Genomic DNA, 24501 nt, shown 5'->3' with positions numbered 1-24501 from the left:
CCACGCCCCCTGCTGACGGGTGAGGCGCTTCCGCCGCGCGGGGCGGCGCGTCATCGCCCTGCGCCGCGGCGCGGGGAGGGGTCGGGCCGGAGGCGGCCGCGGGCGGCGCCGGGGCTGATGGGGGTCGCGGAGGAGGAGCCGGGCGATGGCGGGTGAGCCGCGGGCCGCGGCGGGCACCGGGCGGGCCCGCGGAGGCGGGGCGCGTCTGCGGCGCCTCGGGCTCGGCGGGGCGGGGCGCGGCGCGGCCGGGGCTCTGCGGCCGGGGCTGGGGGCTGGGGGTGGGGCCGGCGGCCGGGCTCGGGCGCCCTCCGTCCCCGGGGCCGGAGCCCCGGACGAGGGCTGGGGGCCGTCGCCTCGCTTGTCCTCAGGGCCGGGGCTCGGGGCTCCCGCTGCCCCTGCGGCTTGGGGGCTCCCTCCGCTCCCGGGGCCCTTGGCGGCTCGGTGGCGGGGCCGGGACTCACGGCTCCCTCTGTTCCTGGCGCAGGTGAGGCGGCGGCCGGCAGCGGGGATCCGGGAGCCAGCGTGTGGCAGCCCCTGCGGGTGCCCCCATGAACGAGCGTCGCGGCCGGGGCTGCCGGGACACCGCGGGGCACCATGAGAGCGGGCCACGAGCGGAGCCAGGAGTGCCTTCCGCCAAAGAAGCGGGAACTTCCCGCCGCCAGCACCGGCACCGAGGCGGGACGGGCGGGGGGTGCCCAGGCCGCGGGCGAGGGCCCCGAGTGGGCCCGGACAGCCGGGCCGGGTCCTGCGGCCCTGCGCTATGGCCCTGGCGAGGCCACGGAAGCAGTGGCGGGGCTGACGGTGGACCAGTACGGGATGCTCTACAAAGTGGCAGTGCCACCCGCCACCTTCTCCCCCACGGGTCTGCACCCCGTGGTGAACGTGAGCCCCCTGCCCCCTGCCTTCAACGTGACCTCGCCAATAATCCAGCACCCAGGGGTGCCCTACCCTCCCATCCACTACGCGCAGATCCCTCCGACATCCCTACAGTTCATCGGCTCGCATTACACGGTGCCCTATGCTGTCCCTCCTGGCTTCCTGCCTAGTCCTCTCCTGTCTCCTTCCACCAACCTCACCGCCTCTCATGTCCCCCACTTTGTGCCATATGCCTCTCTCTTCACGGAAGAAGCCGCTCCTTCCCCCCCGACTACCTCTCCTACCCACACCTTCAACAAATCTGCTTCTGCAATCTCTCCTTCTGGCCAGATGCAGCACCATGCTGGGACCCAGCCGTTAGATATTGCACCAGGTAGAATTCCTGTTTATTATCAGATGTCCCGCCTCCCACCAGGGTATTCAGCATATGAGACGCCTACAGCAGGTGGAAGCCCCGAGTCTCCTCAGCAAGACAGTCAGCTGAGTTCAGAGGTAGCTGCTGCCAACGGTGGACAGAGACATCTGGAGCATAACGTGGTGAGGAGGACCAGCGAGGCTGTGGACTCTGCCAGCGGTAAAGCTGAAGACTGTCTGCCAGGGGCTGCGGCGGGATGTGCGGTCGACGGGCAGCTCCTTTCAGGTTACCAGACGTTGGGAACGGAGCTCTCTGTGCCAGCTCACAGAAGCACCCCAGACACTGATCTGGAGGTTCAGAGGGTGGTGGGGGTGTTGGCATCTCAGGATTATCATACTCTGGACGCCCAGAGGAAAGATGACCCGAGCCCTTTAAACCCTTGCCATAATATCCCTGATCAGCAGGGGGAGTCAAAGGACGCGCTGAGGAACCCAGTGGACAGGGCCGCCGCCGAGAAAAGCCAGTCCCGGAGTCCGTATGTGATGTCCCCCGAAGAGCCGGTTAGACAAAGACAATTAACCAAAGGAATGGTGATAGCCAACGGCAAGCCAGTCCTGGTTCCCGTTGGATCCGAGCCCATCAGGTCTTCCACTTCAGAAACCCTGGTGAGGCGGAGCCCAGATGCACAGGCTCGAGGAAGCGTGCTTGAAAAGGACCTGGCCCAGCTGCAGCCACCCAGCTCCTCACACTTGCCCTCTCACTTCATGAAGGGAGCCATCATCCAGCTGGCTACAGGAGAGCTGAAGCGGGTAGAGGACCTGCAGACTCAAGACTTTGTTCGCAGTGCGGAGGTGAGCGGGGGCCTGAAGATCGACTCCAGCACCGTGGTGGATATTCAGGAAAGCCAGTGGCCTGGGCTTGTCACACTGCATTTTGTGGTCGGGGAGCAACAAAGTAAAGTGAGCATTGACGTGCCCCCAGAGCATCCCTTCTTTGTGTATGGCCAGGGTTGGTCCTCCTGTAGCCCAGGGCGGACTGCTCAGCTCTTTGCTTTGCCCTGTCACAGGCTGCAAGTGGGCGATGTCTGCATATCAATCAGTTTACAGAGCATGAATGGCAACTCCGCTTCTCAGGCTAACTACCCTCTCACAGATCAGTTGATATCTACTAGGGAGAGATCTGAAAGAACAGCTCAGGGGTCCAGAGAACCGTCTGACAGAGCTGCTGAAAGGAAGAGCCACACAGATAGGGAGAGCGCAGCCCAGAGCTCTCATGCAGAACCCTCTCAGCCTGAGACTGGCAGTCAGCACAGCTGGACAGCCCCAGGCTTCCAAAGATACAGCGTGCAGGCAGAGGAGTCTCGGCCCTCTCTGCTCCGTCCCTCTTTCATTCCCCAGGAGGTCAAGCTGTCTATTGAAGGGCGTTCTAATGCAGGGAAGTGATCCCTTTTGAGGCTGTGAGCTAGGGCATCCCCTGTAGGTGAGCCTCACCATCAGGTGGAGAAATTGCACAGACTTTGTGACAGGTTCACCAGCAAGGCTGCTTTCTGCCCTGCAGGGCTGGATTTGTTCCAGTTCAGTGGCTGACCAGTTCCTCTTGGGGAATCAAGAGGGCTCCAGTGCCTCAGGGAGCAGCAACAGGCGAGCTGGGGTAGAGATCAGGGATGTGCTCATGAGCTTGCGATGAGAGCATTCCAGAGGCTGGAGGCTGGGGCTTTCTCACACCTCCCTGAATAACTGATTCCCTGCAGGGCAGGGTCTAAGCATTCAGCATAGGTGGGGAGATGAGGAGGGCAGACACGGCTTAAGGTAGCAGATAAAATTGCTGAAGATTTTATTCCTCCTTTCTCATGATGGGGAGAGATGGGTCCCCACTGGAGTTTAGGGGGCTCTACTCCCAGTATCCCTTTTCTTCACACATGCACTTTAAAAGGACCGTTCACCGATGGAGCTCTTGAGGGCAGGACGGAGATGCTTCTCCGGTGGTTCTGTTTAATGTCTCTTCCACTGAATCCAACTGCTCTTTCTTCTTGCAAAGAATGTACAGATTTGAATGAATCACAGAAATTCAAGAGGAAGGACCAAAAGGATGGCTTTGGGTGTAGGTGAATAGGGGACTTGAGCACTTGGGATGGGACATGAGTTGGGATGGGAGACGTCAGTTTCCTGCTATAAAAGACATTTAATTATTTGCCACCAAATCAAATCTTTCTTCCCATGTTAATAACTTTAAAAAAAAAAAATCTCTTGGGCTTATAGCTGTTGCAGAGGCTTAGCCTATGGATGAATGGGGCTGGGGGTTTTTGTTTGTTTGGATTTTGGTTTTTGGTTGGGGGTTGGTTTTGGTTTTTTGTTTTTTTTTTTTTTTTAAAGCCAGGATAAAATATATTCAGTGTTCTCTAGGGAAGGATGGAAACACATCCTTTTTCTGTGAGAAGACCAAGACTATTTTGTAATTAAATCAGCAGAAAACTTTCCAGATGGCTAATTCTTCCCTGCAGGCAGTTTCCTGAAAAAGCTCTAGACAAGAGACAAGTGTTTGTGCATGTGCAGGCAAGGTACAAAGTTTCTGCTAAGTACAGTTCTATGATTAATGTAGGGACTCTAAAAATATCACAGCATCATAGGGCATTTTGGGGTGGTTTTGTGTTAGTTTTTCTGATGCTTCACTTTGGAGTTCCTCTGTAGAACAACATGGTAAAATCAAGAGTAGTCTTTTCCATGGTGAGATTTAATACAAATGTATATTAATACCTCGTTATGGTAATAACACTCCGTTCAAGTGAAGGCTCCTGTAGTTACACTAATTTGCCCTCTCTGATGGTGTGCTATGACACCAGCTCTAACTGCTTAGCTAGAATAAAAAATAGTCACTATTGTGTTGAGGATAAGAGTCTTCACTGACTTAACTTGGGTTAAGTATTCCTTGTATTAAGGTGCCCATCTCTGTGCTAGGACCAGGCTTTTGAGAGGGTTTCTTTTCAGCGTGCAGGTCCCCCCTAGCGTCCTGATGCTGCTCCTGATGCTCAGCATACCGTTTTCCATCTCCCTTCTCTCATCTTCCTGAAGTTTTCTGTCAGGCATGCCTGACTGCTAGGGCACTGCTGCTCTCTTTCCCTGAACAGCTTGTGTGTCAGCACCTCTCCTCGGCGTAGCTGTCCTTCAGTCAGCTTGCAGTGGTGGGGTCTCGGGGCTGTTCTGCACGCTCCCCAGGAACGTGCCCTGTCATTGCTTGGCTCCAGTTGACTGTGGGACGGAGGGGTGCTCTGCCTGGCTATGAGGCAAATCAGAGAGTCTCCAGAACGTCCCTTCCATCCAGGCCGTCAGTCCTGTTTTCCTAGCACGTTGCTAGCCACTTCTGTTGCCTTTCAAATGCCTGCACCAGGAGGACAGTTTCTTTTCAGGCCTTAGGTGAGATATGCGCTACCCATGCCTTCAGTGTTTGTGCCTCACGGGGGTTTCTCCAGAATGAGGATGCTGCCTGTATCACATGTAGCTTCCCCCAAATGACACGCTGCTTCCGATCTCATCAGCTGCATTTGAAATGTATGAAGTCATGGTGATGCTGTCATGTGAAGATTCTGCCTCCTTGGATGCAGCAGCTCTGGGAACAGATGCTGTTTTCACGGCACCATTTGTCAGTAAAACGTACTGTCTGGGCCCAGGTGCCTGGCCCCGTCACCTTGTGTGTTTCACAGTTGCTATTCATTGGACTCTCCTACACAAAGACCTCGATTAATGTTGGTTAGTACTTAATGCTCAGGATATCCAGGGTGTCTGTGGCCAAAGGCAGAAGGCAGAGGAGCCCAGGTTCTCCTGCCTGTTCTTTGCATGGTGCATGCAGAGGAATTCAGAGCTGTGGCAGGCAGCTGAGAAAGGGATCTTGCATACGTATGGCGTGTGAATGTAGACGGGCTGGTTGCACGCATAGAGGGAATGTCTGAGCAGCTGAAGAGTGCAGAGCCCCTCACGTGCACCTTTGAACACAGAAGTCTCTGTCTTTTAGGGAGAGGGCTTGGAGAGCCTGCCTTGTCTCATGTGTGTTACTGTAACTACTACTCCTAGATCTCAGCCGCACTGAACGGTGGTCTGAAAGGGCAGACACTGATGTGTGAGGCAAGATGCTGTGTGGCTAAAATAGCTTTGTACTGTAGGCAGCTGAAGGGCTGTGAAGGTGCTCACCCTGGTGTTTACCTGGCCGCTGGCCTGGACTTTGGCTCGCTGCGCATCTGGTGAGCACGGTTCTGAGCTCCGTGGAACAGGCCAGGGTGAATTTGACCTCGGTGCTTCTATCCAGACCCCCTGTCAGTCCCACTGTCGTGCATGTTTCAGCTGCCAGCTCTTCTATGGAAGCAACGGTTTGGGGTGCATCTCATGGCAGGGCATTGAGATGAAGAATCTGGGCACCTGGCTGCTTGCCCCAAAGGCGGTGGGCAGGAGGGGGCCACTGGCGGCCCTCTAGGCCAGCTTAGCAGTACTCGTAATCACTGGAATCTGTCCTTACTGGGTTGGGCTGTGTTGCCCAGCACCTGTGGTGGTTGTTGTGTTGAGCGTCGAGGCTCTCCTGAGATAGGGAGTGTGTGAGACAGGCTCTGCTGTAGGCAGAAAGGCTACGAATGAGCCCATGGAGGAGGCTTTTGTTCCTTAGGTTTACAGGGAAAGGAGGAGATCAAGCCAGGAAGACATTGTGGAATGAGATGGTTATCTGGGCTTTTCTGCTGGCAGAGATGTGACAGGCTTCTCGGAGAAATATACTGTTTTCCTGCTGCTATTGTGAAGGGGAGGAGAGCTGTGGTCTGTCCTCCCCGGAGGAGGAGGCCTCCTGGCCTTGGTCTTATCCAGCTCACGCTCTGTGGCAAGAGTCTGTAGGATGCAATAATGGGTGTCCGTAGCCATCTGTCCCATCTCATGAAACATTCCTTGGGTCAGCTGCCCAGCAGAGGCCAGGCCTGTTTCTAGGCTATGCGTACACTGTTGCTCCAGGAACGTGAGACTTGCTCCAGGCGACGAGCGCTCATCACTACCAGACTATGCAGAGGAAGCTCTGTCTGGAAAGAAGGAAAGCTGCAGAGGTCCCTCTGCCTGCCCTTTCCAGCAGGTGCGCAAGTATAATGCACTTTTCACATTAAGTGTCCCCGACCCCCCCGTCCCCACCCCACACTTGAAGTCACTTTCCCCTGTAGAGAACTAACAATCCTTGTTACTCAGAAAATATTGTGAAAGAAACTACAGCAGCTTGAGTAGCCCAAATGCTAGTTCCTGCCCACAGCAGTACATGTGCCTTTCCCTAGCGTCACTCACAACTGCTCTTTGTCTTTCAGGCTGTCCTTAGGGCCTGAAACTTTGCAGAAGCTGCTAAGATGGCTACGAATGCACATTCTGTACAGAGTTTGGCCCAGGGTGTGTTCCGTGTATGGCTTAAAATGCTGATGGTCAAGGCCCTTCCACGGTCTTCACATCTGTCCATGGAGGACAGGACTTGCCCCTAATGTCCTTCTAGGCTGCTGCCACCCCACCCTGCAAATACACCCGTGCACATTCTGGTCGTTTTCCGCTTTCATGGCACCTTAGCGCCAGGGGAGGGTCTGCCCATGCAAAGCAGAGAAACAGACGTGTTGCACTGGGGGAACCGGCTGGGCTGCCCTGAGGCAAGGAGGTCTTTGTAGATAAGTGCTGATCCCTCAACTATAATCCCAGTTATGTAATGGCTGTATTAACATGTAACCGACCGCATTGTATCTAAAGCCTTAGAACTAGTCAGGTGCTCCCCTCCGACCTTGTTCCTGCCCCTTTCCTCCTACCTGATCTTTAACAAAGCATTAATAATTCTAAGGATAATCTCTATTTTGTTGTGCTTTTTTTGTAACTGTTTTAAATAAATCAATTTGTACTGTATATTTGTACTTTTGGTGAGATCCTTTTTCCTGTTTTACCATTTTAAGTCTGTACTTGGCTACACACAGATTGTATTTTTATTGTTAATGCTCTTATGAATATTGCATTTAACTTGTTGACTCTGTAAACACAGTATATATCTATATATATATATCTATATATAAACCAATAGCTTTTCCTTCGGTGTTTGAGACTTTTTGCTCGTCTGTAGCATCAGTGATCATTAGGATGTGGCTTCTCTGGTCTTACACAGAGTGATCTGGAGACTTGTGACAAGGGCAAGGTAAAGGCTGTCTGACAGATGGATTGTAAGCCATAATTCCGTGTTCAAATACTTTTGCTTTTATGTGGTCTCTTTCTTGGACCCTTTGGAATAATGATCAGGTGCCAGTGACGCTGCAGGGAAAGTTTCAGCTACAGCTTGCAGAGTGAAGCTACATCTCTGCTGGCCAAGCAAAACACACAAGATGATAGAGCAATAGCAAATACTGCAAGAAGCAAACGCTGCCGGTTTGAGTGTGAAGGTGGACACAGGTAAGAATAAAAGTGAGAGATCGGTTCAGAGGACAAAGGAGGATACGAACAAGGTAACGTGGAACTGGATAGACCCTTTCCAGATATACTGCCTTTTCCCAAAGTGAGACAGGCAAGGATGGCTCCTGGATGTCAGTTCTGTGCGATGAGTGATACGTTAAAACAGCTTCTGTAAGGTGAGGAAACAAGATGTTACAGTGGCATGTGGAGGAAATTGTAGTATTGAAAAGATTAAATGCTTTTTGTAGCAAGCATCCACAAGACGGTTTGTGAGGTTAGTTCATTATCATGAAAAAAATGCAACATGATGCACTTTGAAGGCAACTGTTGTAAGCATTAACTAGGGCTTTAAGGGACTTCAATCAAACGTTTTTCAAACTGAAAAAAGAGGGAAAAGTCAGGTTTCTAAGTAGTCTGGCCAAAAGGTTTTGCTTCTTGTTTTAACTTTTCTGATCTCAAGTAGGAGTCTTGTGGTCACCATTTCCGACTTAACGCAGAGAAACAGCAATCGGAGAGAAGACAGTAGCTCCCAGTGTATTAGACCACCGTGTCTGCAGCCCTTAACTGGAAATGCTATGAACACAGTAGGGGTCTTCAGGCGACAAAACATAGACGTGTGGCACACCAGTGTTTGGTGGGCTGACGTTTGGGAAGCACAAAGCTACAGGATGCAGTTTTAGATGCTCGTTCTTAAAGAAACCAAATAATGGAGAGTGTACCACCGCTTTACCCCCCCCCACCCCGCGTGAGTCCTTCTGTGCTAATGTTTTGCCTTTTCCAGTTTAAACATGCCTAGATTTAATTTCCATAGTTGCATAGTTTCATAATTATTTCTATTAGCAATGGGAACCTTTTCATATAGGTACAGACTACGATCACATTTCGCCTTGGCTACCTCTTGAATAAACTAAAGAAGGCTTAAATTCCTGACCCTCTGGCAGGTTTTTCCAGACTCGGTTATTGTATCTGTCCATGGCTCCTCCCCAGCTCACCCCTTTTCCACATTCCTCTCATTGGTTTTGCTGCTGAGTGTGGAAGCAAAAGCAACTTCTTTTTCTACCTGTGTGGTTCTGTTTACTAATGGTCCGTCCCCCTGCCCCACAGTGTTATCTGTGGTGACCACTGGAAGTCACTGTTGGTCACAGAGGAATTTACTGTGAGAATTAATAACTGGAGTGTGATCCATGGTCCTAGATGAGCAGTGTTGCACTTGGCTGTATTAAAATGGTTGAACAAGCTCAGCTTGCTATGAAGTCAAAGAATGGTTGAGGTGGGAAGGGACCTCTGGAGGTCGCCTGGTCCAGCCCCTCCGTGCTCAGGCAGGGCCAGCTACAGCCAGCTGCCCAGGACCGTGTCTTTCGAGTGTCTCTGAGGTGGGAGACTCCACAACCTCTCTGGACAACCCGTGCCAGCGCTCCGTCACTGCACAGTAAGAAAGTGTTTCCCGATGCTCAGAGGGAAGCCCCTGTGTTTCCGTTTGTGCCCCTCGCCTCTTGTCCTGTCACTGGGCACCACTGAAAACAGCCTGGCTCCATTTGCTTTGCACCCTCCCTTCAGGTATTTATACACATCGGTAAGATGTCCCCGGGCCTTCTCTTCTCTAGGCTGAACAGTCCCAGCTCTCCCAGCCTCTCCTCACAGGAGAGAGGCTCCGGTCCCTTCACTGTCTTAGTGGCCCTTTGCTAGACGCTCTCCAGTCTGTCTGTGCCTCTCTTGCACTGGGGAGCCCAGAACTGGACACAGGACTCTAGGTGTGGCCTCACCAGTGCTGAATAAAGGGGAAAGTAAATCCATACAGTACTAGAGAGCTGACCTACCCTTACTGTTTACCATTCAATCAACTCTTTCACTTGCAAACCTGAAATGCTGTTTAAGTGAAAATTAACTTGTGAGTAAACCAGCAAACTTGTTTGCTGTTTGCTTACCTCAGTCAGCCTTTCTGTTAGTGTTTATATGGGGTATCTTAGAACAGGAACTCAGTTTCCTCTTAGTTTTTCCATGGATGCTACTGCAAATAAGCACATAATGATAGTGTTAAGAGAAAGGGTGTGCACAGCCATTTCCAGGGAGACAACATCCTCCTTTGCTTCCTTTTTATGGGCACAAACCGCGAGGGATTTACTCCTGGAGGAGTCGTGGACTATCAAAGTCCTCACCTCCATAATTCATGCTGCAGTAAACAAAATCCCTTTTTAGTGAGGTAGGCTTTCACCTACAGCAGAACTGCAGCAGCCCAAACCCATCTATGGGGCAAGGGTCCAAGAACAGGACGAAGCACAAAAGGTAAAGAAGGGGACTAAATAAACATGAACATTAATTTATTTTCCCTCTGTTCACAGGCTGTGACTCGGCCCCCAGAGCAGACTGTATCCTCAGAATCTGCTCCCACCAGGGCTACTTTGGCAGACATCTCTCAGCTCTGTTCTCCTCCTGCATTGAGGAGAAACCCGGAACCATCTGTCAGGGAGAGTCAGCCAGGGACCCACAGCAGCCTCCTGAGCGTAGAAGCCTGCTAGTGCACCTGTGGCAGGTGCAGCAGAGGTGGCACAGTCCTTGGCTGTAGCTTAATGCAGCGCACTGTTGCTCTGCTCCTCAAAGGTCATTTTGCCCAGCAGCTGGCTCTCCAGCTCCGCATTGCTCACTGGCAGCTGGAAAAAGTTCATTTCAGCTGCCAAAGCAGCCATGGCAGAGGGGTCCTGGCCGAACTGTGCCCGGAGCATCATGTCCATTTTCTCCAGGCGCCGCTTGAGCCTCTTGGCCTCGCGCTCCCGGATGAGCCGGGCCTGTCGTTTCTCCGGGGTCTCGTTTGCGCGTTTCAGTCGCATGGCTTCCCGGTCTCTCTGCAGCCGCCGCGCCCGCTGTTCATCTGTCTCTTGCATGCGCTGCAAGCGCTTAGCTTCTCGATCCCGCATACGCCTCACTTCCCGTTCTTCAGGTGTCTCATTGTCCCGCCGGCTCTTCTTGGCCGTGCGCTCCCGCTCCAGACGCTGTAGCCGCACTTCCAAGGGCTCGTTCTGCCGACGAAGTGCCCACTTTCGCATGCCAGGTGTCTGTGCCTCCAGCAGCTTTCGATAAGCAGCACAGTTGTTGCACACTAGGAGGATGCCTGCAGGATACACAGGGGTGTGAAAGGCAATGTCTTTCCCCTCAACACTGGAGGAGCCCTCGCTCTGTGGTGCCGGCAGGCGATCTGCACTGAGCACCTCTGGCAGCTTCTCACTGGAAAGCAGAAAGAGCAGAGAGTCAGAGACTTGGTGCTGACAGAAGAGTCCCCATCTCAGACTGCCCAGGGGGCTGCAATGAACATTGCCCCTACTACAGCCCATGACAGAGGCCTCTGCTAAACCATTCCTGCCCAGAGACATGTCTGAATATCTAAAATGGAGCAACATCATATCCAGGGGTAGGAAGTGGGTTAGCCCAGAGCAGTATCTGGGTTGGAAGAGCGCAAGAGCAGGAATTAGCCAGGAAGCTGCTCCTCCCCATCATCTCTGGATTTCTCCTTTCAACCCTATTCCACTAGTCAGTGGATAATCTTCCACCAGGCAGGACACAAACAAGGAACATTTTGGTTTCTGCCTGTAGTCCTGCTCTGGAAATGATGAACCCATCTGGGCAGTACAGACCTACTCTGACGGATTGCTGGGCAAGGGAAGCAGCTGATTGTTCTCCAGTAACTGGAGATCCCAGTGCTTTCTGCACAGTTCTAGTTCTTCACAGAGCTAAGGAACACCCTTTTAGCAGCACAGCCCATGGAGGTCTTAGCAGGTGATGCAGAGCTGCAGGCAGGAAGGGACCAAGGGAATCTCACTCACTGGGGGTGTTCACAGCTCTCCTACAGACCTTAGTGGGTCCAGAGCCATGACTGCTGCGTCATTAAGGCAACCCACCTAATCTTTAACGTGGGTACCCTAGCCCACTCACTAGCCAGGGTGACCCTGACCTGTTGAATGTGGCGTGGCTGGTGAAGCGTGCTCCACACACTGCACAGTTTGACAGCTGGTCCTCTGAGTGGATCAGGAGATGTCGCCCAAGGGATCCCGGTGAGCTGAGGGCTCTGCCACATACAGGACACATGTAGCTCTTGGCGCTCACCACAGCTGCAGTGTGCTGCAAAACAACCCCTGGGTTGTTAGTTACAAATTGCCCAGCTCCCTGCCCAGTCTGAGGCACATTCAACAGATACGGCAAGCCATTCAGTTCAGCCTCTTGGAATGGGAACACTTTACGGCTAAACCTCTGTCTGACAGCTCCTAGACCAAGCTCAAGACATTTGGGGTGTCACAGGTCAAACAGCAAGGAGGAAACCTTTCTACAGCTCCACTCCAGTTCAAGAGAAACAATTAAGGCCAGAACATTTGGAACGTAAGACTTGATCCTTGTTTTCAGAAATGCATCTGAGGAGCTGCTGTTGCTGGACAAAGCATGACTGGACTAACAGGAGGCAGCATGCTGGTGAGGAAGCGCTTAGATGGAGACAGTCAGCTGGTGCAGGTAAGTGGCCAATTCAGTTCTGCTTCATTCCTTCTTTCACAGACTTTGATGTGCTGTGAAGAGAGTACTGACAACAAAACCTGTGAGATTCCAGCACAGATTTCTTGCAATACTGGAATCATTCCAGAGGAAGAACAGCTGTTTTCATGGATAGGAACTGCGATAAAGGTACAAAATAAAGAATGGAGTGATTAGGAGGAGGGTTTCTTATCTCACTGAATGATGTTAAAATTGCTTCCATGTTTCATCTGAAGGAACTGCCTGATCTTAGCCTGCAACTGCTTGTAGAGACTGCCTCGGGACAGCGTTGCGTTTTCCAGATCTGCAGACCGGTGCCTTGCTGATTCTTTCCCCAGGACACCATCTGGACACAGTTTACTGCTGTAAACTTCAATCACATCCTAGCTAGAAGCTCAGTTCTGTGACTGCAAAGACCAGAACAAAGCCACCCTGTGCTCTGGGTTGTTTCTGGATTTGGGACTTAAGGGGGCTTGAGGGCCTTAAGGCCAGAGATATCCCACAGTTTGGAACCATCTCCTACCTGGTATACGTGAGCAATGAGCTGCTCTCTGCTTCCACACTCCAGCTGGCAGAGGGGGCACTGTGACAGTCCCAGCATAGGGTCAGCATTCAAACTCTCAGGCACCTACAGGGAGGAAAAGCCATTTGTGTAAGGCACACAGATCTCCCCACACAGCCACCCCACCCTCCCTTAGGATCTAGTCAACACTGCACGCAGGCCTTGACCAGATCAAGTGCTGCGTGCCCCATCCTGCTGGGGCTGGTTTGTCTTCTTGTAGTCCAAAACTTCCTTTACGTAGCCTCCGAGCAAAACTCCTGCTGTCTCGGGGAGAACAGGCAGAGGCCTCTTGGCCTCCACTCACACCCAGGCTCTTGCCAGCGCAGTGGCTCTGGTAGGCAAGGCCTGCTCTGTAGCAGAAGGGAAGAGGGAGGCAGTCAGAGAAGGGCACCAGAACTGAAGGAAGGGGGCACACTCTGTACGATCATCTTGGCCAGCCAGGGGAATGGCAGTTTGTGCCTGCTCTCTCCTGTTCCTGGCAGCCCAAGAGCTCGTCATACCCTTTCGTCCTGCCAGGAGACGTTGTTTGGAGGATGTCAGAGGGAGAAAAAGATAAGAAAGCATGGTGGGGAGAGGAGGTGTTTAGCCAGTACCCTTCTCTCTCCCTGGGAGGCTAAGGTGAGTGCAGAGCCAGTGCACACTTGCCTCATTTTCTCTCATCAGTGGGGTTCCAGCCACAGGTTGTTCTGCATTCTCTAATTCTTTCTTCACCTTCACCATTGAGCCATCCTCCTCAGATGTGTGGGAAGAAACTTCATCCTGGGTGGTTTCCTCATCATCACTGCCACCTGGAAAATGAAAAGCAGTTATTCCAAGTGCCAGGACCCCGAGGGCAGGCATAGGCCTCAGCTGTCCTGACCAGCATCGCCTGGGGCCTCTACCCACACCCTCCGACCAGGGGCTGCATTTAAACTCAGGCTGGGGCACTTCAGGGGCTGAAGTGTGCCGTAGAGTCCCTGGGCCTGGCACCCTGCCTTGCTTGACGATCCCTGGACCATCAGCTGGACCCACTGCAGTCACCACCCTGCTCTGGTAAGCTGGGACGGCATCCCAGTGGTGAGGTCGTTGCCCAGTCTGTGCTGTGGTGGCCCTTGGCTCTGGGCTTGCCTTCCCTTAGGGAGCAGCCCTGCTCTTGCTGTTTGCTGATGCCAAGTCCTGCACAGGAGCCAAGGGCTAACCCAGAGGAGGAGATGGGTAAGATGGTCCTCAGAGGACCCCCACAAGCTGTGCAGCACCTAGCCTCACCCCTTGTCAGAGTCTCCCCAGTCCGCTACCTTGCCATTATTGGAAGGGGCAGAACTCACTGCTGCTGGAGTCGGGGTCTTGCAGTGGATGAATGGCTGGCCGTTGGTCCCCAAGAGCTCCAGGAAAGTTGTTTTTCATCATGGCTTGGCGGGCTTGCTCCTCCAGCCCTGCAAAGACTTGCTCCCCTGGCAGCCACAAGGACAAAGAGTCAGACTGGTGCCGTTCCATTGCTTTCATAGAATCACAGACTGGTTTGGGTTGGAAGGGACCTTAAAGATCATCTAGTCCAACCCCCCTGCCATGGGCAGGGACACCTTCCACTAGACCAGGTTGCTCAAAGCCCCATCCAACCCTTGAACACTTCCAGGGATGGGGCATCCGCAACTTCTCTGGGCAACCTGTTCCAGTGCCGCACCACCCTCACAGGGAAGAATTTCTTCATTATATCTAAACTAAATCTACCCTCTTTCAGTTTAAAGCCGTTACCCCTTGTCCTATCACTACGTGCCCTTGTGAAAAGTCCCTCTCCAGCTTGCTTGTAGGCCCCTTTGGGTACTGGCAGGCTGCTCTAAGGTCTCTCCAGAGCCTTTTCTTCTCCAGGCTGAACAACCCCAGCTCTCTCAGCCTGTCTTCATAGGAGAGCTGCTCCAGCCCTCTGATCATCTTGGTGGCCCTCCCCTGGACTTGCTCCAACGGGCCCATGTCCTCCTTATGTTGGGGGCCCCAGAGCTGGACGCAGTACTCCAGGTGGGGTCTTGCCAGAGTGGAGCAGAGGGGGAGAATCACCTCCCTCGACTGCTGGTCACGCTTCTTTCACCACCAAGGCTTGCCAAAAACACAACAGGTGTAGGACTGCTCGCCTGCACTGTGCAGAACCTCTGAAGTCACCTCTCAGAAAGCATTCAAGTAACCTCTCTGCTTGCCTACCCTGCAACACCAGCCTCTTGTACCTGCTGATGTGAGTCCAGTCCCTGTGTCTAGAACAGTCTCACCAGTGGAAACGTCCAGCATCAGGTTGCTCTCTGCATACTCTTTATATGCCACTCCAGCCACAAAAAAACAAAAAGTGAGATTCCATATATCTGCCGTATTAGCCAGGTGGCTTTCTCTGCTACCAAGCTATCTGCCAAGAGAGCTATAGCACAGCTCTAGGCGGAGGGGAAGCCACTCGGGGACCATGACAGTATCCCAAATCAGGCATATGGCTCTTCTAAATCATTAAGCCCTATTCCCTGCTATAAGAGGCAACTTGCACAAAAATAGTATCTCCCTGAGTGCCTGGCGTCTCATCTGCTCTCCACAGTGATACTAAAACCAGGGGCTGTCCTCGGCATGCTCTGTCACCACCTTCTGTCCCAGAGGACTGAGGACAAGCTCCCCATCAAGAAGGTGTTTGTGCTCAGAGCTGGTGTTCTCCTGCTTACGTGATGGATAACTTGCTTCACTACCTTGCCTTGCCCAGGAGTGGCTCTGGCTAAAATAAATCTCAGTGACACTGCGTATGCTCAAAACAGAGAACTAAGAGAATGAACCCAGAAAGCCGAGACGCTTGTTTAGCATAGCTTACGGTCTGTTTGGTTGAAAGACACTGATTACTAGTACCTGGACTCAATAGGAGGTGGCAAACACACTGAAAGAAGGCAATTATTTGTGCTTCTCCAAAAGAAAACTTCTTACAGTAATCCCTGCTAAGGAGAACTTTTGGTTCCAAAGAATAGCAATAAAAGGCAACCATTAATTTTCATATTAAATCAAACAACTGACTTTGTTCCAGGTGTAGTCGTGATTTGCCTCTCTCAGTGGATAAGCTGGGAGCACTTGTGACAAGGTGCTGAAGTTCCCAGCGGGCTAGCTTTTGGGTTAAATTTATCAACTGAGTTGTAAGTTCTCAAGAACCACTCAAAGCATAAATGCAAAAATGCTAAGGAAGACGCAGTGCATTTTTCACATAAAACAAAAGTTTTCAGAACAAAATTGTACCTTTTAGTATAGGGCCACAACTGGCATCAGTATAACCAGGGAATGGAATTCTTGGCCCATTGAGAGCGCACCGGTCCTGTTACAAGGAGAGGTACATTCCCACACGCTAAACCGTTTCAGCCAGCTTTGCCCCATATTCATACTCACACTGCCTTTCTGGTGCTTACCTCTCCATTTCCGGCAGTGCTTTAAAAAGCAGTAATTTATGGAAGATTTCAAAGACCTTCAGAAGTTTCACGGAGAGTGTGGGAGAAGAGTTTTAGTTCCCAACATCCCCATGGAGGTTTCCAAAAGCATTTGAAGATATTTATCATTCTGTTTCAGAAATGTGGGAAAGGTTTCTGTAGAGAAGACTTGAGAACACAATCCATGTGGGCTGAAGAGAGGTGCTGAGGAGCTCTCTAAATCTATTTGTCACTGAAAGCAGCAGGTACCATTGTGACTGCTGTGACACACGTACACCCATCAGAAGCCATTCTAGCACTGAATGGTTTTCATAACCTGGAGTGCTGCTTTTATGTCTGGACCACAACCTCACATTGGTGGGACTGAGATACAGACTGTATGAACAGCAGACACTACAGAACGACAGTGCCTCTCAAGAAGCAGATATCCACAAACCACTAGGATGAAAGCCCAGAGACCAAAAAAGCATTGCAAGACAAAGAGAAAGTATGGTGAAATGAGGAAACCTGCAGAACACAGGACAGATGTAAAACTATAGTGGCAGACGTGCTACCTCTGACAGAGTTACAAAACAGGATCCCCAAACACCACTGCAGCTGCTAGTGGAAGCAGTTACAGGTTTGTTTCCTTCCCCCTTTCCCCTTCCAGATGGCTTGCGTTTCCACTGAGCGGCAGCCTGGAGTCTAATGGCAGGTAGGTTCCTGCTCAGATATACAGACTATGCAGACAGTCCGCGGGATTTTAAAAGCTGTGATCTTTATATGAGGTGACTGAGGAGGGAACTCCTCCTATCAGTAACGCTAGCATCAATCACCACAACTAAGAGAGCGATCATGTCTGCCAGTGGCCTTTCTGTACAACATACCCAGAACCAAGTTAGCATTGATTCAGCGCAGTGCAGAGAACTATCAGCTTACAGCCAGAAATGCAAACTGTTAACCAAACCAGTGCTGTTAGCAGACGACATCTTGTGCATTCTCCACTAGCCTGTATCTAAAAGGCATCATGGGAGTGGGAAAGACAAACTTTAAAAACCACTATCTTTAGCTTATACAGAATTTCTTATGTATTAAACCAATATTGTCTCCAAAAGAACTTAGGGAAGAGTGTCCTGTTCATCTACTGATGGACTAAGTCCTACTTTGGTGAAGCTTTAGAGCTTTAATTTTTGATAGGTACAGGGTTATACTTTTATTGTTTCTGCACACACATGCTCACAAACAGACACTTACACCCCCACCTCCACCCCACTCTGAATACACTTACATTCATTTGGAAAGGGAGTAAGACAGGCAACAGCTTTAGGATCACTGCTATCAGTAAAGGATGGTATGCTCGATATTGAATTCACAGACTCTTCTCCAGAAGTTTCTTTATTAAATACAAACAGGGCTGCAGGCTGACCACAACACCAAAACAAGTCACTGTATTTGTTTTACAAACAGCTAGAGACATAGGACAGTGCAAGCAAGATCATACAAATGCCTCTGCTTTGCATTCCAGTTCTCCTCTCCACAATCCTGTACATGAGTGGGATGCCAGGGGAGCAGCTGTGGAGGTAGGGGGCAGCCCTGTGGCACTGTGCACCAGGGACAGTTATGACTGCTAGGATCTGGTGGTGTATCAACTTGGTAGCCAGAAAGGATTTTTTTCCTGAGCCCTTCCCTTCTTGAACTGTATGAATGCAGGGTAACTCCCAGGTGTTCTGGAAAATAAACACACAAACAAACAACCCCCACCCCAAAATCCACAACACAAAATCAAAAGAAACTGGCATCATTCCCCTGTCTTCCTTCCTAAACAGAAAGGTCTCAGAGATGAGCCACTTTATTCCCTCCTTGTACATCAATTTAAAGTCCCTGTTCATGTAGGTCTTCTCTGTGTTCCTTTCCTGGACCTGAAATTTGCAAGTCTTTCCACCACTGTGGATCTAGTCCACCTGCCCCATCGCTATTCTGGGTTGTCCACACTGCTGTAGTGGTTACTGAAATGAAAAACAACACAATTGAAAGAGTTAACAACGGCAGCCCACAGAGCCCTTTAAGAACCAAGGATTTTGATGCAAGTAACGTTTCTGCTTGGTTTTGAATGCTGGGTGCTATTTCTCGCAAGATACTTCCTCGTCAATCTGGGAATATTATAGACAGCAGAATTCAAGGAACACTGAAGAGCACAGAATGCGTGTGTGTTAGAGGGAGAGGGAAGGAAGTAGAGGATTAATGGGATATTGGGACCATGATAAATAGAGCTAGGAGGTGGGAATTAATTTCACTGACAAAAGCTGTTCTCAAGAGTTCTACGATAAGCATCACTTGCAAAGGGTACAAGCAACAGAAAGACAAGCAGCTCATGGGACAGCAGGGAGAGAAAATAAAAGTGCACGCTACACCTGCAGCGAATTTTTGGCAAGCACAAGAACAGTGAGTAGCCCATAACTGGTGGAGTGACAGTGCAGCAATGGATGGGCTTGAATGCAAGATCAGATGAATTGCTTAGAGAGATTTTATACTTTTGTACGTTAGAGTCTGGGAGAAAATAAAGACCAAATTGAACCAATTAAGATATGTCCACAGGAACAATGTAACTGCATTGTATTTTTCAATTCAATGTGGAATGGGCAATGCAATAAGTATATTCCGGTATTACAGTTTTATTTGTTACCACTTTGTCAGGTGTTAAGAGTTTTTCATGCACCACATGGCAAAACAGAATTAAATTATTAAGAGCCAATTATGTGCTGCAGCCCTGCCAAAGGGGAAATGACTACAATTAAAACTGTAGAAGGACTGGCCATCCTGCACAGTGAGACTTTTGTGATAATAGTAGTTTTTATTGTTGTTTCTGTATTATTTTGCATTTCCTTACACATCAGCTTCCATTTAAAACTGTTTTGACTTGTAACCCCACAACTTCCCAGCCGGTCTCTCTGCATGCCAAACAAAGTGATTCTGTGCTAAGTGAGGACAGCAAACCATGTTGTTGTGAGAGCAAGGTTAAATGAGGGCCATGCCAAGCCTGGAAAGTAACCCTGGAAAGAGGTGGCACCGAGCAAGCCAGGGAGAGGAGATCTGCAGCTGTTGCTTGCCCTAGTGAATCCAAGAAGGAAGATAACATGGAGTGGCCATGCAAGGAAGAAGTAGGCACTGTCCTCCCACAAATTTGTCCAGTTAGATATTCACAGTGGTATTTATGCAAATCCAAAAAGCACTTCCCCAGCCCCACAGCCTGACAAATCAGACCCCAGCTGCAGACAACTGCGTAAAAAGCTGCATACCTGCTGTCCCTTTTATTCCTCTCCTCCCAACCACTTCAGTCCCTGTGAAGAAGTCTCAGTAACGTGTCTGCTATGTCTCAGCCTGACTCCTCATTCTGCTGGCTCACCCAGTTCTTGGAGCTGATGCTCTCTCCGATTATCCTCGTCAGTGCACTGCATGGCATTTCTGGGCCCTCCAGATACACAGCAGGCTAGGTAGACAGAGAAGTCCCAACAATTTGGCGGTGATCATCATAAGAGAGACAAGAGTTTCCATCCCAAGGTGGAGACATCACCATTGACATGTTTCTTGTATCTTTCAGTCCCTTTATTTTCTTGTGGTCCTACTTGCTGCTCCTGATGGCTCCTGTTGAATAGCTGCTCTGTAGCAATGTACCACATGTAAAGGAGGTGAGCAGGTCCCAGAATTCCTCTCTATGGCATTCCAGATGCCATAACCTCAACCTCATGCCCGCTGGTAGCATGTTTGTCAGATAGCTTCCCCTGAGACCAAAACTGGAGATACAATCACTTGTATTTCAGATAAAAAAGCAACGTTCACTGTGAAAATAGTGCACAACTGAACTCCATAATACGTATAGTTTTGTATATAACAGTACAAGCTTCTGAAGAACATAACCCTTACATGGTGGAGTGCAGAAAACAGCCCGCCTAAACACCATGGAAACTCTACCTGCACCATTAAAGCTGTTGTACCCCTTGGTTTCCATACATGAGAGACCATGACTCTACACCAGGGGAGACAGCGTAAGTGCATGCCTTATATAAGTCTGATCTAAACGGCAGCAGTAATATCTGGGCACTCTCAGAAGCAAAAGTGTGCGGACACAAGATGTGTTACTGGCATCATAGGACAAAACACAGGACATATCAAATTTCTCTAAGGAAGACAATTCCAAAGTCACTAATGTACTATCAGGCAAATCAAAGCTGTACTCTGCCCACTGCTGAACCCAGCGCCCAGAAGCAGGAATTGGAGAGCACGAGTCAGTGCAGATGCCAAAGCCACACCTCAAGACTCTTAACGCTGGCCACCAAGGAAAGCTTTGTCAGCTTTCCCATGCCTCGCTCTAGCAGCCAATGGGACTTTCAAGTCCCAGACAGAAGTAATTCTCCCCAGTACACTCACTGAGTGTGCAAAGTGTTAGGCTATATCAAAATGTATTTTCCCCTAGTGCAGAGAACAGCATGCATAGGGTCCTGTTGCCATATCCATACAAAAAGGCAGCACAGAGAAACACACAGAGACATGCAAGCCAGCAGCATCAGCAAAGTGAGGAGTGTTAGGGCTGCAGCATTCAGCTCTCTGTCCCATACTCCTGACAGCTACTACAGCTCAGCAATACCTAGGGCCCTCTCATCAGCCTTGCTTTCACATGTCCACAGAAGTGGAAATTTGTTTTCCTCATTCCAGCCCAAATTCCAAACATGTCTCCAGCCACAAAGCTGGGTATGTACAAGGGCATAGCTTCGGTCCCCCCACCTTCCCTCCGCTGCAATCAGCCAAACAAAAGCCGTGTATGTGCAGTTTCCCCTTTGCAGCCAAACATCCATACGTGTCTCCCAGCTCCACTAACATCTCGCTGCAGCCTGCCCACAAGAAGTGCTGATGTACAGCATCTTCAGCCCTTTCACTATCAACCACATGCCAGGGTCTTGACAGTGCTGGAGAAACAGAGATCTGTCCTATCAGCTCAGCTCAGGAATGATCGGACAGATAGCGTTTATCTGTCCAGTAAATTACTTAGCCACTGCCCATTCCCTGCAAGGAAAGAGCAAATGGCTTTACTTACATTACCTGGTAGGAAACTGAGGTACAGTGAGCTTAAGTAACATGTCCAAGGCCAGTCAGTTGAGTCTGTGGCAGGGCAAAGATCAGAACCCAGGGCTTCCTGCCTTTCAGCCACACACTCAAACCACCTTGCCTAGAACCTCCTTTGCTACCCAAGATGGGCCAGAGCCCCGAAGTCACATCTCTTAGGATACTAACTTGAGCTTGTGACAGTGTGAATGCAAAGCGCAGCTACAGGCCCTGCACAAACACACCTACCTTTACAGCATTAGTTGTTTGTTCAAGCCTATCCCTGTCCTGCCATGTCAGGACACAGCCAGCTCCCCTGATGCACAGAGCTCAGTTTCTCTTCTTATAGTCCCTAAGATGAAACGTGAGTAGCGACCATTCCCCCACAAACCGTACTTTTTCATCATTCCCCTCCTCCCCGTCTCACTCCACAACAATCCAGCTAGGGCAAGGATCCCACAATGCTATGTAACATAATACTCACAGTGAACTTTGTTAGGAGTGGTCTGTTTCCGACGGGACATGTTTCCCTGACCTGGGAGCACAGAGTGTTCGTTCCCTCAGCAGAGGGCTCACCTGAGAAGAGAAGAGCCTGTCACACACACCACTGGAACCTCCTGGGCCTCTGGCCAAACGCAGCCGACTGTCTCAGGGCCATTCCCCACCCTTCTGCCTACAGGGCTCGTTCTGCATCACCACAGCCATATTCAGTGCCAGCATCCAACACGATTCACAGGCATTTCACAAACCACTGCGTATGGGCAGTCCCACCCAGTTCTCAAGCCGAGTTATAAGCAACCCTGTCCCCAGCATACAAAAAGCTAAGAGTGCCCCACTTCAAGAGTGACTGCAATCTCAGTCCAAACTCCCTTCTCCCTCCTGTCCGTTCCCATGGCTGATAGGGCAAGAGCCCAATCAAACCTGCAGACCCTGCCCCGCCTCTGGCCCGCACCCAGGGAGAGACTGAGGGGACCCAAGGCCCCACCATGCCCAGAAGGCTGGCATCGGGCACCGGATAACCCAGCCCAGGCAGACACGGGAACCAGCTGCCCTACGGTCACAGCTCCAGACACCTGTGACACGGTGGCAGCAGCCGACAGGACCAGGACGGTGTGGCCAGCCCGGGGGCAGGGCTCGGCCCAGAGAGCCGCCCCTCAAAGGGACCGACCTCACCACCCTCGCAGGCAGGCACCCCGCGAGGGAAAGAGCGGGGCTGCCCGGCCCTCCCTGCTGCCGGCCCTCCCTGCTGCCCGGCCCTCCCTGCTGCCCGGCCCTCCCTGGGCAGGCAGGGCCAGGGCCGGGCCGGTGGGGACACACGCATGGGGAGGGACCACCCACACCCCACCTCGCAAGGGGAGGAACGCGCCCCCCGCGTCCCTCGCAGGTGGGGACACACCGACCCCCTCAAACTTTACAAGGGGGGAAATATCACCTCCTCGTCCTCAGACTGACAGAGGAAGGAATCGATCCCAACAGTCCCCTCAGACAGACAGACAGACAAAAGGAGGAGCTGAACCCATCTACCCCCACACAGACAGACACAGGCATCCCGTCACCCTCCTCAGACACGGGGATCCCATCAGCCTCCCACTGACAGATGGACACGGGGATCCGTCACCCTCCTCAGACAGATGGACATGGGATTCCGTCAGCCTCCCCCCAACAGACAGACATGGGGATCCCATCAGCCTCCCCGCGATGGACAGACATGGGGACCCCGTCAGCCTCCTCAGACAGATGGACACGGGGACCCCGTCAGCCTCCTCAGACAGATGGACACGAGGATCCCGTCAGCCTGCCCCCGACAGACGGACACGAGGATCCCGTCAGCCTCCTCAGATGGACGCGGGGATCCTGTCAGCCTCCCCCCGACAGACGGACACAGGGATCCCGTCAGCCTCCTCAGACAGACGGACACGGCGATCCTGTCGCCCTCCTCAGACAGATGGACACGGCGATCCCGTCAGCCTCCCCCGACGGAGGGATCCCAGCACACGGGAGGCGGCAGAAGGAGGGATCCAGCCCGCAAGCGGACGGACACACAGACAACCGGACCCGCGCCCCTGGCAGAGGGACGGACGGAGGAACCCAGCCCGGGCCCCGAGGATGCCGAGGGACCCAGCCCGACAGCCCGGACAGACAGACCGGCCCGGCCGCTCGCAGGCAGAGGCACCGACGCTGCCGCCCCTCAGGCGGACGGCGGGATCCGGCCCGCCCCTCGCGGGCGGACAGCCCCGGCCCGCGGCCCGGCCCGCCTTACCCGGTCCCGCTGTCGGCGCCGGGGAGCCGCAGACAGACAAAGGGCCGCCGGACAGACAGACGGGCAAGATGGCGGCGCCGCCAGAGCGCGCGGCGCGGGCGCGGGCACGGGCGCGGGCACAGGCACGGCCCCGGGAAGCCCCCGGCCCGGCCCCGCCACGGGAGGCCCCCGGGCCCGGCGGCGGCAGAGCCCGGCCGGCTGTCAGAGACCTCGCCTGCAGAGCGCGGGTGCCCGTTCTTCGCTCTCCGAAGCGCCTCACCTGTTCTTCATGGGCCCGGCGCAGCCCGCAGCTCCTGGCCGCCCGGAGGAGGTCATTCGTGCCGGCGGCGGTCTCGCGTACCCCGGCGGGCAGCCCGGGAAGCGGCGCCGAGCCCCGGCCCCCTCCGCTGGCAGCTGCCGAGCCCCGCGCCCGGCTCGGGAAGCGGCTGCCCCGCGCTACCCGAGCGCACCAGAACCTCGCTTACCCTGCAAGGCCAAAAATCACGGGTTCGCTGTTAATTTAAAAGCCGCCACGTGCGTTACGAGCGCATGCACCCGCGTAGAAATGAACGGCTCCGCACCGCGGAGCGGGGGCCTCTGCGCTGCTGCCCCCCGCGGGCCATCGCCAGCCCCAGAGCAGCCGCCTCCGCCGGGGCCCGCGGGCACGCCTGGCGCTCGCCCGGGCCAGCTTACCCTCGGGGCCGCACCGCCCCGCAGAAACGCAGCGGCGGGACTGCAGCCCCCGGGACCGGGACCCGGACCGGGCTAAGCCTCGGCCCGACCCTCCCTCGAGGAGGACGCCACCGCCGCCTGGCCCTCAGAGAACCGGAGACCCCCTCCGCCCGCCCGCCCGCGACCCGGCGCGGCGCCTTCAGCCGAGCGGCCGCCGTCCCCCGTAGAGGCGGGGCTCACGGCAAGGGGCAGGGGCAGCGGCAGCCGCAGGCGGAACGTTGTGCTGCCGGAACCTCCGCGCCGGGGGGCGGGTACCGGCGGGCGCCTATCGGGAGGACCATCGGGCGCTCTCGCGCAGCGGATCCCTCCGC

General features: G+C 52.8%; 2 protein-coding genes across 31 annotated transcripts; one reads left to right on the top strand and one right to left on the bottom strand.

Annotated features, from left to right (window-relative positions):
- Positions 1-13: 13 nt before the first annotated feature.
- On the top strand, positions 14-7290 carry ATXN1L (ataxin 1 like). 4 transcript variants are annotated; one of them, XR_012044120.1, is made up of 3 exons: positions 14-152; positions 485-6328; positions 6552-7290. XR_012044120.1 is itself a non-coding variant. In XM_072872521.1 (3 exons), the coding sequence occupies exons 2-3, from the start codon at positions 595-597 to the stop codon at positions 6567-6569; spliced, it is 1506 nt and encodes a 501-aa protein (XP_072728622.1). In that variant the 5' UTR covers positions 14-152; positions 485-594; the 3' UTR covers positions 6570-7289. The 4 variants fall into 4 exon arrangements, 3 of the variants coding, with proteins under 3 accessions (XP_072728622.1, XP_072728620.1, XP_072728619.1); XM_072872521.1 differs by having other exon boundaries at positions 485-2082; positions 6552-7289; XM_072872519.1 differs by having other exon boundaries at positions 485-2190; positions 6552-7288.
- A 2687-nt stretch (positions 7291-9977) lies between these two features.
- On the bottom strand, positions 9978-24452 carry ZNF821 (zinc finger protein 821). Of its 27 annotated transcripts, none has more exons than XM_072871783.1 (9): positions 23739-23780; positions 21704-21795; positions 21469-21571; positions 19419-19913; positions 14038-18128; positions 13379-13521; positions 12695-12799; positions 11603-11769; positions 9978-10878 (listed from the first exon to the last, which is right to left on the bottom strand). In XM_072871783.1, the coding sequence occupies exons 5-9, from the start codon at positions 14213-14215 to the stop codon at positions 10224-10226; spliced, it is 1248 nt and encodes a 415-aa protein (XP_072727884.1). In that variant the 5' UTR covers positions 14216-18128; positions 19419-19913; positions 21469-21571; positions 21704-21795; positions 23739-23780; the 3' UTR covers positions 9978-10223. The 27 variants fall into 27 exon arrangements, with proteins under 27 accessions (XP_072727884.1, XP_072727886.1, XP_072727890.1 ...); XM_072871785.1 differs by having other exon boundaries at positions 19419-19901; XM_072871789.1 differs by having other exon boundaries at positions 19419-19780.
- Between the last annotated feature and the right edge of the window lie 49 nt (positions 24453-24501).

This window comes from Ciconia boyciana, chromosome 9, assembly GCF_034638445.1.
Source record: "Ciconia boyciana chromosome 9, ASM3463844v1, whole genome shotgun sequence".
In the NCBI taxonomy this organism is placed as follows: domain Eukaryota; kingdom Metazoa; phylum Chordata; class Aves; order Ciconiiformes; family Ciconiidae; genus Ciconia; species Ciconia boyciana.
Note: the sequence above shows the minus strand (reverse complement) of the source record. Positions and strands in the feature narration are given on the sequence as shown.